Genomic DNA, 20,290 nt, shown 5'->3' with positions numbered 1-20,290 from the left:
GGTTATTCACCCTGGCAGAGATCAGTCGTGTAGATCCCAGGTTGCCTTATAAGGTGGCCTTTCTTTAGCAGTTTGCCTGGCCCAGAGCAAGGCTGAGAAACTGGCTAATATTGGTGTTTCATTGTCAAGCTTGTGAAACAGTAACATTTCAAATGCTAAATGCTGATTTATCAGTTTCCAGTGAGGAAGGTAATTGCCAAGGACAGCAGGCACTCAGTTCCTCTCTTCCCTCAGAAACTTCTCGGAAATCAGAGATAGTATTTGTGTTTCTTCAGTAAAGTCAGACCAAGTGCAAAGGCCAGGAGACCTTTAGTAGTGACTGAATCCCTCCCCACCGACCCCCCCCCCCACCTCCTTGTTTCTTAATTATGAAAAATTTCAGATATAAATATAATTAGAGAAAGTAGTATATGATTTTTTTAATCTGTCCATCATACAGATTCTAGGATTATTTTTTAATCACTTTCACTTCAGTTGTTCACCTCTCCCCCTTCTCCTGGACTATTGTGATGCAAAACCCAGACACTGACATTTTGTTCCTATGTACTTTGCACTTCTTAGAAAGAAAAATGGTCTTTTTTAACCTCGCATTATTACATATAACAAAACAAATAGTAATGGTTGGTATCATCTAATATCCAGTTCATTTTCCAGCTTATTTGATTTTTCTGAAAAATCTTTTTGTAGTTTGTTTATTGGAAGTAGGATCCAAAGAACCACTAGTAGTTAACAGGAGTTGCATTTAGTTGATAGGAATCTTACACTTCTTTTATTTTCGGTTAGAAATTCATGATTTTTTTTGGGGGGGGTGTCATGGACCCATTTAGTAGACTAATGAATCCTTTGAGTCCTCTCTCTCATGTTTTTAATGCATGAAATACAAAAGATAACACAGAAAGCCAATTGTATTAAATTAACAAAATTAAAAAAATACAAATTTATGATAATGGTACTTTGTGCTGCTTTTACTAATGCATTATATAACAAGATGTAGGGACAAAACTAATAAATGCCAGAATTTTATTTTATTTATTTATTTATTTATTTATTTTAATTCTACCAGTTTATTGCTACCAGCCCATCTCCCTCCACCCTCATGCCCGTGTACTCAGTCATATAACCCCATGGACTGCAGCCCTCCAGGCTCCTCTGTCCATGGACTTTTCCAGGCAAGAATGCTGGAGTGGGTTGCCATTTCCTTCTCCACAGAATTTTAAAGTAGTACTATGTACACTGTTTGAATATATCTGTAACAGTTGTGATATGAAAATATTCAATTCTGTTGGTGACAAAGCCACAACCATTGTTAATAGTACTGTGGTTTATTGTCTACATTCATGAGAGAAGGCTGTGTCAATTTCTGTTAGATATTGGTGAAAATTAAATTGTGGATTTTTTTCCCATCCAAATTAGGAACTCTGAATTCTATGCACAATGCCCTACTCTAGAGTAAGCATATTAAGAAAGCCTGGCTGTAGGTCTGCCTCACTGGCTCATTTCTGGTTTTTCTACAGACTTATCTCAACCTTCCTGGCCTTTGTCTTTTTAGTTCTGTTTGCCTGGCTCATTTTTCCTGTTGCTCTTCATAAGACTGCCTCCTCAGAATTCAGATCTCAGTTTAATGGTCACTTTACCAGGAAACCCTCCCAGTTTTTTTCTGCAAGTAATTTTACGTATTTGTATACATGGATGGTTTCTTCGCCCGTGAGGGTCTGAAGTTAGGAAACACATCTTTCTTGCCCTCCACCACATCCCCAGTGCTGAGGACAGAGTAGTGGTTACATGGGTGTTGCTTGAAAAGTGTTTATTGGATGAATGAATCTTAAGCTCTTATTATCCATATATTTCTAGTTACTTACCATCCTTTCATATGCGTGTGGACTAGTAGTTAAAATTTATTATCATTATTGTCGGTACTTTGTGGTGTATAGGCGGTCAGGCCACTTGACGGTCCTCTGTACAGTTTCCAGTGGCTTTTCACTATGTTATCCTCGATGAATCAGGTTGTCACACGGCATCTTCCCTTCTTACCCCCTCAGTGCCCTGGCCAGCATCTTAGGCCTTGCCACTCATTCCCTTTCCCTCACCTCCAATAGCCGCATGTCTTGAAGGCCTGTGGACTTTGCTTGCTAACATCTCTGCAGTTCTTATTTCCACACCACCACCATCCTTCCTGGTCCAGCTATTTTTGTTTCTTCCCTGGATTGTGCGGTGGTCTCTGAATTGGTCTTCCGTTTCACTCAATTATCTCTTCAGGATGCCTCGCACCGAGAGAGGAGCTGTTAGGCATGTGCTAGCCTCAGTGTTTTCTGTTTTCCAAATACTGCTATATCTCCAGTGGCTTTCCACTTCTCTTAGGGATAAAAGCCATAGGTAATCCTTACTCTGTGCTATAAGTCTTCATGTGATTTTACCTGTTTTTACCTTTTTGTCAACAGTTCATACCAATCTTCCTCTTTATTTTTGTGCCTTGGTTTACTCCAACCTGAGGGCCACTGCACCTGCGGATTCCTCTTATTGGAATTGTTCCCCCTTTGCCTGATTAGTTATTGCTTAGATGTTAACATAAACATTTCCTCAGAGAAGGCTGTTCTGACTCTAGGCAGCACAGATGGGGTCCCTCTCCTGTTATGCTTGCAGAGCACTGTTTCTGTCCTTTGTGATAGATAAGATAGTTGTCTTTTCCACTCGTTTCTATGAAGATCTGATTCATGACTTTCTCTATCAAAGGAGTATTACTGCAACAACTTAATGATTGTTTTTGTTTATCATTGTATCTACAGCTCATGTATTAATGCCCAGGCTCTCAGTAAATATTTATCAAGTGGACTTTTGGAAGTTTCTTCAACACTAAGGAGGGCTTGACTCAAGACATTTCTGTTGAGCTAGTGTTAGAGTTGTGGAATTTAGCATGGTGAACTGGTCTGTTGGGAAATGATGTTTCTTCGGCATTGAGTTTCTGTTGAGGAAAGTTAACGCTTCTTGATCTTCTTCAGCGTCTTGGTCGCTGCTTAGAAATGCACTGTGATATGAGGGACCTTCACATTTGTAGAACTGATTATAGTAATTATTTTCAGAATACTTGTGCTTTCTTTTTGTCAACATGTATTTACCTTTATGTTGCTTTACTTGCAATGTGGATGAGCCCGTATCCAAACCAGTGGTTGACTCATCACTGTAGACAGAAATTGATTTTGACATCTTAAAAATAAGTTTCCTTTCAAGTAAGATGAGAATGCTGCAAACCAAAAAGGTGAGAATGTTTAATGGAGTCAGGTTGCAGTTCAGTGTTTATAATCTAGGATTTTTTGGTTTGTTTATTACAGCAGTGGGCTTCCCTGGTGGCTCAGTTGGTAAAGAATCTGCCTGCAATGCAGGAACCCTGGGTTTGATCCCTGGGTTGGGAAAATCCCATGGAGAAGGGAACAGCTACCCACTCCAGTATTCTGGCCTAGAGAATTCCATGGACTGTGTAGTCCATGGGCTCGGAAAGAGTCAGACACGACTGAGTGACTTTCACTTTCACTTTTTCATTGTGGCAATAAACAGCATCCCCATGAAAGCAGTGGGATGATTTGAATAGCTTTGTGGTTTTTACAGTATTGTTTCAACTGCAGTATGAGAAACAGTTTGGGTGACTGTGAAGAAACCAGTTGTTAAGGTATTGCTCGCTTGAATTACTGGAGGTGTGAGGTGAGGAGAAGTGGGTGGATTTCACCAGGAATCCAGGTCGTGGGGATAGATTGATATGGGTGATAATAAGAGGAGGCAGTGGCAAGGATGAGTCTGGAGGCGAGGATGACTCTTGATATTTTTATGTGGCCACTGACTGGATGGTAGGATCTTTTATTTTAAAAGTTCTTAAATTTGGAGATGAGAGACGATAACTGGGTTTAAATATACTGTTAAATGTTTGTACTTAGAGATGCTCAAAACATACAGCTACTTTAATTTGGAGTTATACTTGTGAACTTTGGTTAAGAAATTTGATTTTATTTTTGTAAGAATTAACTTTTGTTGTCTTTTGCTCAGTTATTAGCTTTTTCTTTTCTAAATCTGCCAGGAAGAACATTGTAACTTATTTCTTTTAAACCTTAGGCTGAGATTGCAGACGGTAAAGCGTCTGTCTACGATGTGTGAGACTCGGGTTTGATCCCTGGGTTGGGAAGATTCCTTGGAGAAGGAAATGACAATCCACTCCAGTACTATTGCCTGGAAAATCTCATGGACAGAGGAGCCTGGTAGGCTACAGTCCATGGGGTCGCAAAGAGTCGGACATGACTGAGCGACTTCACATTCACGTTCACGTTCAAGGAGATGAGAAGATCTCTGATAAAGGAATAATTTTAAACAGTAACTGTGAATGTGCATTGCAGGCTTCTCCCTGCATTCATTTCTAAGCTCACAGCATTTTACAGTGCTGGGGCTCAGGCAGCCATGCTGGTGGTGACTTCCCTGCTGGTGGTTATGTGGGAGACAGTGGGCTCTCCCCCACACTGGTATTACTAGAAACACAGCTCCCAAGCATGTTTCCCTCCTTACTCTTCAGTAATAAGATATCGACAGCACCCTGCTCTTGGGAGTATTGTGTCATATGCAGAAAAGCTACTTTGTTGTTCTTGTGAGGCTTGGCCATGAATGTAGACTGTGAAGAACTCTACAATTTTCAGCCTGTTTTCTTTAACAGAGAAGTTGTTCTTGGACCCCTTTACGCTCCTGACTTGTTCACATGGTGAAGCGCACAGAGGGTATGGTCTTATGGAGTACTCTGGGGTCATCACAGGACCGAGGAACAACTTGATTACTGCAGCGTTTGCTGGCCGTGGGTTTTCTCTCACATAGGATTCTTTGGTGATGAGAAAAAATCGACTTTGGCTAACTGAAGCCAGAAAAACAAAAAGTATCAGAATACTATGAGTGAGTTCATAAAATGAGAGAACCAAGTGGTAGAAGGGACAGGAACCATAGCAGCTCTGGGGATGTAGAGAGCAAGAATTAGTGGGTAATCTCTGCAGGTACTGAGCCCAAATGAATCAGCCCCAGCCGTTTTGTGTATGTGGCCGCACCTCAGGATGCGTGTATTTGTGTATTTCCTTCAGAATTCACATTGCTGTGAGAGAGGGTCTCTGGTTGTGCCACGCAGGCACAGTGCCAGGCAGGGTGTCTCAATTGAAAGTTTCCTGGAACTTTCTCGTTGGAGGATGGTGTAGCTTCCCAAAGGACATCTGCAGGTATGTTAGAAAGGTTCTCATTGCCGGTAGAGACGAACACTGGTTCTGGTTCTTGTTATATTCAAATACATGTTTTTAGTAGTCTTTTAGGTATGACAGTGATGCAGACAACCCTTATTAATTTTATTACATTGTGTAAATTAGTGTATTTTAAACATTTAATTAAGACTTACACAGATATGAATTTAAGATTTGGCATATAATGTTACAGCTTTCTGTTGTTTAACATTTATTTTTTGTGATGCTGCTGGTTTGTTTTCTCCTTTGTTTTTTTTTTTTTTTGTTTTTCGCCTCTCTTCTTTTCTCAGCTATTTGTAAGGCCGCCTCAGACAGCCATTTTGCTTTTTTGCATTTCTTTTGCTTGGAGGTGGTCTTGCTCCCTGTTTCCTGTACAATGTCATGAACCTCTGTCCATCGTTCATCAGGCACTCTATCAGATCTAGTCCCTTAAATCTATTTCTCACTTCCACTGTATAGTCATAAGGGATTTGGTTTAGGTCATACCTGAATGGTCTAGTGATTTTCCCCACTTCCTTCAATTTAAGTCTGAATTTGGCAATAAGGAGATCATGATCTGAGCCACAGTCAGCACCTGGTCTTGTTTTTGCTGATTGTATAGAGCTTCTCCATCTTTGGCTGCAAAGGATATAATCAGTCTGATTTCGGTGTTGGCCATCTGGTGATGTCCATGTGTAGAGTCTTCTCTTGTGTTGTTGGAAGTGGGTCTTTGCTATGACCAGTGCGTTCTCTTGGAAAAACTCTATTAGCCTTTGCCCTGCTTCCTTCTGTCCTCCAAGGCCAAATTTGCCTGTTACTCCAGGTGTTTCTTGACTTCCTACTTTTGCATTCTGATCTCCTTTAATGAAAAGGACATCTTTTTTGGGTGTTCTAGAAGATCTTATAGATCTTCAAAGAACTGTTCAACTTCAGTTTCTTCAGTGTTACTGGTGGGGGCATAGACTTGGCTTACTGTGATATTGATTGGTTTTCCTTGGAAATGAACAGAGATCATTCTGTCGTTTTTGAGATTGCATCCAAGTACTGCATTTTGGACTCTTGTTGACCGTGATGGCTACTCCATTTCTTCTAAGGGATTGCTGCCCACAGTAGTAGATATAATAGTCATCTGACTTAAATTCTCCCATTCCAGTCCATCTTAGTTCACTGATTCCTAGAATGTTGATGTTCACTCTTGCCATCTGCTGTTTGACCACTTCCAATTTGCCTTGATTCATGGACCTAACATTCCAGGTTCCTATGCAATATTGCTCTTTATAGCAATATTGCTTCTATTACCAGTCCCATCCACAGCTGGGTGTTGTTTTTGCTTTGGCTCCATCCCTTCATTCTTTCTGGAGTTATTTCTCCACTGATCTCCAGTAGCATATTGGGCACCTAGCGACCTAGGGAGTTCCTCTCTCAGTATCCTATCCTTCTTTCTTTTCATCCTGTTCATGGGGTTCTCGAGGCAAGAATACTGAAGTGGTTTGCTATTCCCTTCTCCAGTGGACCACATTCTGTCAGACCTCTCCACCATGACCCGTTAGTCTTCGGTGGCCCCACACGGCATGCTTAGTTTCATTGAGTTAGACAAGGCTATGGTCCATGTGATCAAATTGGCTAGTTGTCTGCGAAAAACAAAGGAGAAAAGGAAAGATATACCCATTTGAATGGAGAGTTCAAAGAATAGCAAGGAGAGATAAGAAAGCCTTCCTCAGTGATCATTGCAAAGAAATAGAGGAAAACAATAGAATGGGAAAGACTAGAGATCTCTTCAAGAAAATTAAGAGATACCAAGGGAACATTTCATACAAAGATGGGCTCAATAAAGGACGGAAATGGTATGGACCTAATAGAAGATATTAAGAAGAGGTGGCAAGAATACACAGAACTATTAAAAAAAAAGATCTTCACGACCCAGATAATCATGAAGGTGTAATCACTCACACTCACCTAGAGCCGGACATCCTGGAATGTGAAGTCACGTGGGTCTTAGGAAGCATCACTATGAACAAAGCTAGTGGAGGTGATGGAATCCAGTTGAGCTGTTTCAAATCCTAAAAGATGATGCTGTGAAAGTGCTGCACTCAATATGGCAGCAAATCTGGAAAACTCAGCAGTGGCCATAGGACTGGAAAAGGTCACTTTTCATTCCAATCCCAAAGAAAGGCAATGCCAAATAACGCTCATACTACCTCACAATTGCACTCATCTCACATGCTAGCAAAGTAATGCTCAAAATTCTCCAAGCCAGGCGTCAGCAGTATGTGAACTGTGAACTTGCAGATGTTCAAGCTGGTTTGAGAAAAGGCAGAGGAACCAGAGATCAAATTACCAACATCCGCTGGATTATTGAGAAGGCAAGAGAGTTCCAGAAAAACATCTATTTCTGCTTTATTGACTATGCCAAAGCCTTTGACTATGTGGATCACAATAAATTGTGGAAAATTCTGAAAGAGATGGGAATACCAGACCACCTGACTTGCCTCTTGAGAAAGCTGTATGCAGGTCAGGAAGCAACAGTCAGAACTGGACATGGGACAACAGACTGGTTTCAAATAGGAAAAAGAGTACGCCAAGACTGTATATTGTCACTCTGCTTATTTTACTTATATGCAGAGGACATCATGAGAAACGCTTGGCTGGAGGAAGCACAAGCTGGAATCAAGGTTGCCAGGAGAAATATCAATAACCTCAGATATGCAGATGACACCACCCTTATGGCAGAAAGTGGTAAAGAATTAAAGAGCCTCTTGATGAAAGTGAAAGAGGAGAGTGAAAAAGTTGGCTTAAAGCTCAACATTCAGAAAACGAAGATCATGGCATCCGGTCCCATCACTTCATGGGAGATAGATGGGGAAACAGTGGAAACAGTCAGCCTTTATTTTTTTGGGCTCCAGAATCACTGCAGATGGTGATTGCAGCCAGGAAATTAAAAGCCGCTTACTTCTTGGAAGGAAAGTTATGAACAACCTAGATAGCATATTAAAAAGCAGAGACATTACTTTGCCAACAGAGGTCTGTCTAGTCAAGGCGTTGGTTTTTCCAGTGGTCATGTATGGATGTGAGAGTTGGACTGTAAAGAAAGCTGAGCACTGAAGAATTGATATCTTTGAACTGTGGTGTTGGAGAAGACTCTTGAGAGTCCCTTGGACTGCAAGGAGATCCAACCAGTCCATCCTAAAGGAGATCAGTCCTGGGTGTTCATTGGAAGGACTGATGCTAAATCTGAGACTCCAGTACTTTGTCACCTGATGCGAAGAGCTGACTCATTTGAAAAGACCCTGATGCTGGGAGGGATTGGGGGCAGGAGGAGAAGGGGACGACAGAGGATGAGGTGGCTGATGGCATCACTGACACAGTGGACATGGGTTTGGGTGGACTCCGGGAGTTGGTGATGGACACGGAGGCTTGGTGTGCTGCGGTCCATGGGGTTGCAAAGAGGACATGACTGAGCGACCGAATTGAACTGAACTGGTTTGTTTTCCTTTTTCAGTGTTCAGGACACCGTCTCAGGTGAAATTCAGGTTGAGAGTGTGGAGGGTTCAGTTGGAAGTTGAATTAAATTAGGTTAGTGACCGGATGGAGGCAGTTGCTTTCTGTCTGGTCATCCTTCAGTTTGGATATTTGCTAGTAGAGGGAGGAGAAACACTTCCTGCAAATACAGAAATGGTTTTCTTCCTTCTGTGGTAAATCACATCTTGAAAGTAATAAGGCTTATAGTTACCTTGCACTTGGGGGAGGGTGTGTGTGTGTGTGCTGATGAGGTGGGCAGCAACAGGTTTCTTGCCAAAACTCGTAACGTCCCTTGTTAATATTTGGTGTATTAATGCATTATCCATCTTCTGAGAGTCATGTTAAGTGATACACTGATACTTTGTGAGGTATGTTAGGGTGTGTGTAAGGTAGAGACTTATTTTTGGCTCCTTAAATCTGTGTTAATAGTCAAATGTTGTCAAACCACTAAAAACTGAAACTAACCTGAATCAGCTGGATAAAATGAGTGTTACCACCTCATGACAAAACAGTGGGTGACTAACCAGTAGAGTGAGAAAATATGGTGCTGCTTTTGTCTACTAACAGTAATCAAGTTATACTTGAAAAGAAGCACCTTTTGTATAATTTCTCAGTGCCACCTGCCTGTTTGTATACAGATGGCTCTCAGTGCCCAAAAGAATAAGAGATAAGCAGTAATTTGTAGCTTTTCTAAGTTTCTGACCCCCAGACATCAAAACTGAAAAGAAGAAGAAATGACTGAGGGACCAGCTTTCCTCTCCTTCCCCGTCTCTGAATTTGCGCTTTACTCCCCTCTCTATTTGCGCTTTACTTGACATCAGGTCTCTCGCCAGTGTGGGAAAATGGTTGTGCAGCCTGAGAGCCTCACAGAAGGTGACGGAGGAGTACAGACTAGGAAAGAGGACAGGCCTTTTTGCTTAGCTCTTAGACTCTAGCAGGAATCATACATGCAGAGTGTAGCAGAAGAGCATAATGGTGAAGAATCTGAGCTGGAACCCTGCTGCTTTACTGTGTGTGTGGTCTCAGATATTTAACCTCTTGCAGTCTTTCCTGTCCTTTACTGTTACTTTGAAGAATTATATACGACGTGTGTGTACAGTCCTTTAACACACTACCAGTGTAAATAGTTCCTGCTGCTTTGCTGGCACTATTTTTATAGGGGTTTGGGAATAGATTTTCATAAGATTCCCATTGATTTTATGTGATTATACTGTATATTCCGAGGTGAGAACTTTAAATTATTTACTTGAATTAAAACTTCAGCACCTATAATTTTAATCAAAATAAACTAGTGTGAATAGTGAAAATTTTGGTATTTTTATCTTACATAATATCTCTTGACACTTTGAGCATAAAGATTACATAGCTGTTCCTATAATTTTTCCTTTGACCAGACGTAAGTGCAGTCATTAAAATTATATTTTCATGTATAATAAAAGTTACATGGTACTTGGCATAATTAATATTTGGTGAGATGTTTGAATAAGTATTGTATTTTTAAAATCATAATACAAACATGAAAATCTTGCTGAAGAAATCAGCTTGCATATTCAGAATGGAAGGTCAAAAATAAATTAATGATAGAATATTTATTTTAAAATAAAGATTTTCAGCATTACTAAAGTACTTTGTTATTGGATTCAGTGCTCTTTGAGAACTTGGAGTGCCATCAGATTCCCATAAGTTTTCAAGATGGCGTTATTAGGGATATAGAAATGATTTTAAGTTGACACCTGAGATAGGAATTTATTGTCTGTTAAGAATTCTGTTTTTCATTAGCTATCTTTTTAAACTTGAATTTTTCTGGCAGGAAAATACTGTGCACTGAATTTGAACGAATAGTGTTTGGATTCTGTTTCTGAGTGTGTATACCTGTGCGTGCACACATGTGCACGCACACTTTTAAAAAAGAGTTACTAGAATTCTCTATACCGAGGGAAGGGTTCCTTTTACTTTTCATCACACTAATTTGGTATTATCCTCCTATGTGTGACCTTCGTCTAGTAATTTTGGTGCTTAGTAATTTTAGTCTTTTTATGACCATGCAGAATAAAGTAAGTGAAAAACAGACCTTACCCAGAGGTGGGGTAATATAGCTCAGCATTCAGAATTATTCTGTGTAGAACAGAACATTTAGATGACTGAATTAAAAATGGGAGATAAGCTGAGTATCAGTAGAATTCAACACATTAAATTTTAAATACTGAAACATTCTCTGTGATTCTGAACTTTAATAGATGTTTCAGTGGATAACTCTTCAGAATAGAATCAAGGATAAAAATGATTGATGTTAGAATTAGCATAAATAACATCCTTACTAAATCAAGATTGATAGATTTATATACTGGTGTAAAATAAAAGCACTGTTTTAAAATTGATGGGTTAGTGTTTCTTGATTTTAAAATTTGTAATGGAACCAACAAAATTTCTGAAATATTTGGACCATAACACTCAGTGAAGGTTTTTAGTTTACCCTTTTTATTAAAAACTTGGTAAAAGTGCATTGTATACATTGTTCATCCTAGAGTCAAGTGTTTCATCAAACATTTGTAGTTTTTCCCCCATCCCTCCCCAAAAGTTTTTAATCGGTGGAACAGGATATTTGTCACCCACCAAATTAAAAACTGCAGGCAGTTTGTAAACTTGGCACTCATAGAACAAAGTAGGTGCCATAAAATGATGAAGTATCGGCATGTGTACACTTGATGTCAGGAAATAAACTTCCCATATGTTGTGGTTTGGCAGTCATGCATCTTAAAATGTATTAAATGAAACTGCTGCTGCACTCTTTATCCTTTATCTGTTTTCAACCGTGCATCCTGTTTGTACCTGTAAGTAACCAGTGATTGCTTCAGTTAGAGGAGAATGATTTTTTCAGATATGCTTGAAGTTAAGTGGTGATACTCCTTGAGAGTCCAATAACTGGCTGATTGAGGAAATCAGTGAAGTACTAGCTTGGCCCTGAACACCAACGAGAACAAACTTTCTGTTTTGAACATTTAATTTTTTTTTCTTTTTATAAAAACTAGAGCCTGAGACACATTGATTTTTCACATTTTATCACATCATGTCAAAATAATTTCCCCCAATAAATGTGAGTACTGATAAAAGAAAATGAACATCTCAGTTGTTTTTAGAAAGTAAATACTTAGATGAGAACTTCATTGCTAAAACCTCTGAACTTTATAACTATGTTTATGGAATACCTCATTAAATCTTATTGCATGGAATATGGTTTTTAGAACCCTAGGTCAGAAAATTTGTCCTTTGCACAATTATAAAGTTTCCTTAAAATTGACAGTAATGTTTTATTTACATATATTGAAATGGAAAACTAAATCTAAAATGAGTCTTTTGACCATCTCCATTTCTTAAATTAAAATTTACTTGGAAAACATGCAGATACATCCTCTTGGCCCCTAACATAAGATTCGAACCATTGATGTATGCATGCCTGTTATTGCGTGTTAATACACAGAATCCCCCATGTGGATTTTTTTAAGTAGATTTTTTAATAGGTTGTTTTGGGATACTTTTTTGTTACATAATGTATTTTTAAGAATTAACTTTCTTCAGAAATTAAAAAATATATTTTTGGATTCCTTTATGTGATGAGTTTTAACTAAAACTTGTTCCTATGCATGTAATCATAATCATTTTAACTACACATGCTTTTAGCAGTATTTTACAGGTTGCATGTTTTGGGGGAAGAAAAAAAGTTGTCTTTTCTAATGTAGTTTACGGTGGCGATACCTGCCTGCCTTTTCTTTTGCTGCATTGGCACAAGCATTGTGCTTATTTTGTTGTAAATGGTTCCAGTATTTTATCAGTTCACTAGGCTGGAACTGATGAGAGGTAATTAGGTGGCTGTATTTACAGCTTGAATAAGAAACTCGCCAGTGATTGAACACAAACTCATTGGGAGGGGGCACAGGATCAATTCTCAACTTGGCAAGACAGATCCCCACATATACATCTTCCAAGTGCAAACGACGGATACTTAAAGAAACTTTAAATATCTTCTCTGCCAGATCTCCAGAAAAAACATAACCAGTCCCGGAGCAGAAGACAGGGTAGCGTTCACTAGGGTAGAGGTCTGGTGGCATGTACCACTTGCTGTCTTTGTTTCGATTGGGTGCATATCCCCTCATTAGGTAACCAGTAAAATAGTTATGTCTAGGAGGCAGGTCTGGCTTCAATAACTTATGTATTAAATACTCAGTATTGACAAACATGTCACTGTCAGTTTTCATTACATAAGGAATACGCGGACAGTATGTTGCAACCCAGTTCATGCCCATGAGTGTTTTAATGGTCAGATTATAGTATGTATCTAAGTATTCCTGTTGGATAATATCATGGTACTGTCTGCTTTCTTCCAATATTGCACGTTGAAGGTAGCCACTTGACTTAATACTTACGCCTAAAAGAAAAATCCGTGTGATTTGAATACCAGGTGCTAGACTCTCATTGCCCCAAGTTTGCCGAATAGCTCGTCTAGCTTCTATTTGTCCAGGTTCCGCAGCGATTAGTAGTATTAAAAAGGGGCTTTTCTCCTGGCACTTTTCAGGTTCATTGATAATATATTTGAAATGGTAAGCATTTGGATGTCCAGTACCTTTCTCATTGTAAATGCTTCCGTTGGCACCGAGCGTGTTCTCCAGCCCTGTGACTCCTTGCAGTGACAGATCCGTGTTGTTGGGGTCAGTTGCTGTTTGAGGCCTTAGGGTCTGAGGGACAGTTTCTTTCCAAATGTTCCGAAGAGAGCTGTGGTTCGTCTCACTTTTTGTAGAACGAAATCCACGGAAAGTGTATGTCACAGGGTTTTCTTTGAATCCAGCTCTGCCCGGCAGCCAGTCATGATGATTGAAAAACAAAAACATAGCAAAAAGAAACACAAGCGAAAGTACACCAATAAGATGGGTCCGAAACAGAGACCTCTTGGCATTCCAGCTCATCTTTGCAAAGCAGCAGTGTCTCCTCCTCCACTGAAGCATGTTGTAAATATCCAGTAATGGATGAGAGATACTGGTGGCTGGGGAACGTGTCCTTCTCCTGAATCAATACTGTTCTTTGGTAGTCATTTTCTAATTCGGTCACGTCGTCTCCCTCGCAGTCATTCTATAAAGATGAATCATAAAAGTTTACAAAATGCTAAATACACAGAACTGCTTTAAAGAGACTAATAAAATTAGGGCAGATGGGAATTTGTAAGCTGTGAAAATATGATCACCCAGGAACAAAGTTTATAATTTGTCTTCCCTTGGCAACCTAATGTCCTGAGAACAGGATTAATTTCTTTAAAAATATACCTTTGGAGCGCAGTGAGCACTTTTAAGAGAGGTGATGGATTTTTCTTCCACTTATTTCATCATCTCAGTAGCTCTGATCATTTGTTCTTTTGACTAAAGTTAAAGACTGAAAGTTGTGTGCATGGAGGAGAGAGAAACACTGCTGGATTCCTGGGAGAGGCCATGTAAAAAGTCCTGAGAGCAGATGGAAAATGTATTGGCATTAATTAAAATTGATTTGACATACCATTGGTGGTATGGTGCACAGTCAGCGGCCTTTTTTGTAAAATGGTCATGTATCGGTTGTGGGACAGACGGTGCAAGGTTGATTATGGCAGAGTTCTGTTAGTCACAGTACACTGCCTGGCATGTTTCCATTGGCCCCTACTGTGTGGAGAAAGTCAATGAGAAGATGCACCTGTCGAAATTAATTTTCAGGGTTCAGTAACTTCAGTGCAAGATCTTAAGACAGTAATAAATGATGAACATTTGCAAATACCCTTTTCTCATTTTAGCCTTCCACTTCAAATGTGAGGCATTCAGATCACTGTCTTTACTTAGACTTAAGATTGATTTTTAAAATATAGCAACTAATTATCTGTGGCCTTCACAGAGTACTATCGTGTACTTCATTTGAATCTCCGTATTAGAATTAGCAAACAACTGCTTTGAACAGTCTTCCAAGTTTTTCAAAATACAGACATTAGGTACTGTTATATCATCAGTTGTTGAAAATTTTAAATTTCACAGAATGCATTTTAAAAGATTTTTGAGTTATGCTGTGTTCTGAATTTGCATGTGGAGAATTTATTACATTTGTAGGACTTGAATGACACTTAGAGCCCTACATTTAGAAGACAAGAATTATGAGCTGTCAGTATGGGAGATGCATGATGCCACGTATTAAGAACTGATCTTCGAAGAAGTTTTTCAGTGCATAGCACAAATTTGTTCCTGTTTTTTCAATTCTTAGTTTTTCTGGACCAAGGTGTGGGGGTTGACGATAGGTGAGGAGCTATAGCTTGAATTGTATTAAAAGAGAATGAAAACTTTTTGAAATGGGGACTAATGTTTAATTTTAACTTTTTCAACTTTTGTGAAAATTATTTTAAGGAAAAGAAAACTTGTCAATTAATTTATTGTTTAAAAGCATTTGTTTATTAGAAATTATGTATATATATGTGTGTGTGTGAATGTATTTAGCTTGTGATACTGAGAAGTTTATGGTTAATAGCAAATATACCTAACTTCGATATGAAATTGAATTATTTGGGGGAAATAATGGCATTTACATGGAAGTCCTCATAAAATTGAATAACTAGAATAACATTCACTTATATGAAGTATTTAGAAAATATTGGTTGAAAGTATTAGACACATGTATGAATGAAAGTACTCCTATTCTAGTAACAGCCACTAGGAGGAGCAAGTAGGTGGGAATTTGAATGGACTTCTAAAGTATAATAGTATAGACACCAGCTTTTGATAATTTCTGGTATATGAAATGTACTTTTAGAAGTTACCTTTTTTTTCAGAGATAAATTATTTAATCATTTTGTGAGATAGGAGCAGTTTTTTTTTTAAATTTTTCAGGTTTTAAAAACATAGAATCTAGTTATTTATTAATTAGAATTTATTCACTTAGTTTAATTTCACATTATTTTGATGAAGACCAAGACTTCACTGCACCAGTAAAACAGTTCTGTTGTTAATTCAGCTGAAAATAATAGAGCTGAGTGTTCTAGTTTAGAAACTCATTTTTTTTTTCTTATAGTTGGCCATTCTGCTGAGATGAGAAAACTAAGCTTTTATTTTCAAATGAAATAATAGATAAATAATAATAATTCTTCCTCTACCCCGTAAAGAGGTCAATAGCTATGAGGGTTATGTGTGTAAATTTAAAAGAAACAAAACTTGCTTTTAATGTTTATTTGCTAATCTATTTTAAACATTCCAAAACTAAAGTAAGTGTATCAGCTTTCTGTTGATAGAGAATGCTTGAAATCTGGTTGAAGTCTAATCATTGAGATCTTTCAAGAGTGTAAATTAGATGGTTTAAGAAGCAATAAATAGAAGGTCAGATATTTGAATGAATAAAGGACTGGAAAATGAATGCAGGTAAATATATTAGTAAACTGTATTTTTATGAAAATATGCCTGAAGTGATGTTTCTAAAGTATTTCAGTGTTACAGAAAAGAGCCAGTTATTATATATTGTAATCTGGCATAGTGCCCATAGTTCACGGTCCTGTGTGATTTTGTAGCAATATGTGATGGAGATGCATCTTAATTTAAATTCATGATATTTGTATGTTTGTAAATATTAAGCTGCTCAAACTTGAAATCTATATATACCCGTTTGACAACTCTCCTGTTGGTAAATGTAGTGCATATGTGTAGCCTTTAAAAATTCTTTATTAAAGGTTTTTCAGGTATTTATCATAGTTGTTTTGTTAAAAAGAAAGTACAATTAAAGTAACGATTCCTCCTCCTATTAAATGATAAAATTCTTTTCCAGTTACTGCCTGTCATACATTAATTCTTAAGTGGTAATAAAACTAGAAAGTTCAAATATTTTGATATTCTACATAGTTTTTGCACTTTTACATTTTCAGAGTAGCAGTAGCTTGGATCTATATTTTATGGGTTTTTATGATAATATTGTTAAGTTATTCATGTGTACTTACATCTTATGGGTTGACGCTCATGGAGAGGATGTTACTGTAAAATGTTGTTCCCTTTCTCTCACACACACTCATGCACTGTTTTTATTATCTGGCTTTTAAAAGTGTTGATGTTTATAGTCTGTTGGAACAGTTCTAGAGTTTAGGGGTGCTTGAATAAAAAACTCTGCACTCCTATTTTGAGATAGCTAGCTAATAAAAATGTTTAATGGGTGACTTTAACATTGAGAGATAAAGGCTCTAAAAGAGACTTGAGGTTTTTTTGTTCGTTTAATACTGTCTGATTTCATTCTTTAATGGACTAAATGCTGTGAGTGAGAGTTGATGTTGAACTGTAATAATAATAGGCCTGATAGACTTGTTTAATCTTAATTTTAGAATAGAATGCTTGCATATATCTTTAAAATGTTTGCCTTTTGTGATTATTAAATAATGAGTTGTGCTATGAAGTTGAGCAAAAATCAGAATCTTTGAGGACCTATAAAAATTTTTAGAAATACATGAGTTCCTGAGCCATGAGCTGCTATTCTGGGATTGTTACTAAAATAGTAGATTCATTTTTGCCCTGCACACACATACTGTGCCAATAGTTCACTGTTACATATTTATATAGCCTGGCACAGTGGCTACATTTAAGTTGAAATTTTTGACCTTGTATTGCTGTTACATGGATATTTTTATTCAGAGTATTTTCATATTATGTTTTTGAGTTTCACTTTAAAAATGATCACCAAAACCAATCTTATATTTTGATCATTTAGAATCAGTCTGTTGCTTAAAGTAAAGTCTTGCTTTTAGCAATAGGGGTAATAGTAGCAAATATTTATATTTCTTTGTTTGAAGTTGTATTCGTGGACATGTAAATCTCCTGTGGTAGTGTGCTGTGCATAAACACACACTGCCTTCTGTGATCCTGTACAAATGCTTTCCTTTTAGTATCTTACAGTTCAGTGGTACTTAAAATTTGTTGATAGTCTTCAGAGATTGTGTTCCTTACTTTTATTTAAGGAGATGGACATAGGGAAGATTTTGTTACTAAAACCTGCTCTATATTAAGATTTTGCTTTCAAAGGACTGAAAAAGCTCTTAATATTAGGATCATTTTTTTTTATACCATTTAGTGTAATTTTACTGCATTGACTCCTTTGATAGCCATTTTAAGGAGAGCCCTTTAATTTACTGGATAAGGATTCAGCTTGACCTAATTTGATAGAGGATTGCTGTGTTTTCTTTAGCGGGTTTCAGATTGTTTTTTTAAGTTTCATTTTTCAGAGAAGCCTTTAAGCACAGCTTGTTACTCTTTGCCTTTTCTGTAATCCATAATTACTGCGAGCTACATATTTACTTGAATAAAGCAGTGACAGCTTGTCTTCTAAACAGTGACAAATTTTAAAATCATATATTTAGAAACCGTCTCATAGTTTCAAGGACAGTGAAATGTATGAACTTGTTTATTAGAGATTAGTGCCTCCTGGGTTATAAAAAGGTAACAGACATTTAAATGAGTATCACACACAAGATATCGACATACCTTCCTTGGTCAGGCCATTTATGTGGCGAGGATTATGCCCACTGAAGATACTTTTGGCACGCCATCGCTCCAGCAAAAAGATGCTGTCGAATACGCACACCTCCCCCAACAGTCTGCCTCCTGCGATTGCTTTTCACAGTGTCCAAAGTGTCCATCTGTCTGCTTGTCTTCGAGTTCCCTTCCTTGTTCATATGGGTGCTAATCTTCTGAGGTTTTTGCTTTCTTTCATTTTCTCTTTCTTTAAACAAAAGAGCTGTGGTGGTTCTTTCTGTTTGGAGCACTGTCGACTCTTCCCCACAGTTGATGCATTGAAGCTTTTTACATCTGCTGTCTTCCTGGCCGGACAATGCAGTGCTCTATTCTCTTCTCAGTATCCATATTTCTAGTAAGAACCCTGAGCTGCAATGTAAAGCAGCCAGAGCTAGAATGGAGTGCTTCGATTGTATTGGAAAAGAGCAGGATTTAACTCTCTCGTCGTTGCCTGGCAGCTGCGGGAAGGATTTTGAGCAGTTTCACTGGGGTTTTAGTCTGTAATATGAAATCCACGGTTCCTCAGCTGCTGCACAGGCAGGCAGCAGTTTAAATGTGGGCTTGACAGATGCTCTCTCTGACAGAGCAGAATTTAACGTCACTGCTTGGCTGAATCCCACGTGATAGTTTGCATTCATTTTGATTAAAAACCCAAGGTAGGGAGAAGCTTAGAGATTTTGCTTCTTTGTGTTAAATTATATGTAGTCAGTGTAAGTGTAGTGATAAGTGAATATACAACAGTGGAAGGATTATGAAGTGGATGATTATTTTTTTCAGCTTATCCCCCCTCCCCTTTATTTTTTAACTTTACGTTCAAGCGCAGATTTTTTAAATGTTTTCAGTGTTAGATGTTGGTTTTCATGTTATCTGCATGATTTTACCGTGCATAAGCCATGTAACGTTAGTATGTGACTTGGTGTAATTTAACCCTTTCATCACACTCCTTCCCTTGAATTTTTTTTTTCCCTCAAATTGTTCTAACTTTAGTTTTACTAATATCTAGTTACAACCCATAGACCATTTTTAATGAGTAACTTAGACATCTCCCCATTATTTTCTGGAGTTTATATAAATCAGCTGCCATGAATTGTTGTACTGACACATGGTTTGATACAGCCACTTCTTTTTTTAATGTGCAGTTTCTTTCTTGAAGGCAGCAAAACTTTATTTTTAATCATTTTTTAATGTCATTTATTTTTTATTTTTCTTTTTATTTAAAATTACTTGTATGGTGGAATTCAACAAAATAATGTAATAGATAAAGCATAGTTGCACAGGATCTTCTTGGTGGGTAGTGAGATCATAGTAATCATATTTATTTGTCCTAATATTTCAGAATGGTTTAGTAACTTGCCATCAAGCAAAGTTTTCCATGAACACTAGATACTCACTCTGAAATATTTCTTTGTATGATTAGTCTGTTGGGCACCTTGCTGCTTTTTTTCTACAAGTATTGGGGCATTGTTCTTTATTAAAATAACTTGAGTTATCAGTTTTTCCTCAGATTTTAGGGACATTAACTCATAGAAATTTACCATTTTGAAACTTAAGCTATTTATTTGTGGTCATATATTTTTGGTCCCACCTATTTTCTTACTAATATATGTTGTTTCAAATATAGATTTATATTTCCTGTAATATTTTTATTTTTTGTTTTTGTTATATATTTTTTAGTATAAATGACAAATTGTTTTTTGTAGTTTTAGGAATCCTAAGACTTTCTTTTTAAGGGATGTATGTGATTTTCCTGGAAATGTTAGTCGGAACATTAAGAGTTTTATAGATGGGAAACCTAAGGCCTGGAGCTTTGGCTTTTCCTGGTAAAGTGTGAAGGATAGAACTAAAATCCAGGTTTCTTGGCATTTAGTCCCTAAGTCCACACATATTACATGTTCACTACTCTGTTTTTAATTAAACTTAAGTGGCAGAGCGATGGTTAAGTGCCTGCTTAAAATGACTTATTTTATAAAAGTATAAGTAGATCTTACTAGGTCACTATTTATCAGT

The 20,290-nt window shown here is 37.6% G+C and overlaps 2 protein-coding genes across 2 annotated transcripts in view; one reads left to right on the top strand and one right to left on the bottom strand.

Moving 5' to 3' along the window:
- Nucleotides 1-20,290, top strand: part of CDC73 (cell division cycle 73) — an 89,047-nt gene that overhangs the window by 32,088 nt on the left and 36,669 nt on the right. The window lies entirely within an intron of this gene.
- On the bottom strand, nucleotides 11,203-19,028 carry B3GALT2 (beta-1,3-galactosyltransferase 2). Its single transcript, XM_069544534.1, has 2 exons — nucleotides 18,254-19,028; nucleotides 11,203-13,868 (listed from the first exon to the last, which is right to left on the bottom strand). Exon 2 carries the CDS (start codon nucleotides 13,742-13,744, stop codon nucleotides 12,476-12,478), a length of 1,269 nt encoding a protein of 422 aa, XP_069400635.1. The 5' UTR covers nucleotides 13,745-13,868; nucleotides 18,254-19,028; the 3' UTR covers nucleotides 11,203-12,475.

The sequence above is a fragment of the Ovis canadensis genome, chromosome 12 (genome assembly GCF_042477335.2).
Source record: "Ovis canadensis isolate MfBH-ARS-UI-01 breed Bighorn chromosome 12, ARS-UI_OviCan_v2, whole genome shotgun sequence".
Lineage (NCBI taxonomy): Eukaryota > Metazoa > Chordata > Mammalia > Artiodactyla > Bovidae > Ovis > Ovis canadensis.
Note: the sequence above shows the minus strand (reverse complement) of the source record. Positions and strands in the feature narration are given on the sequence as shown.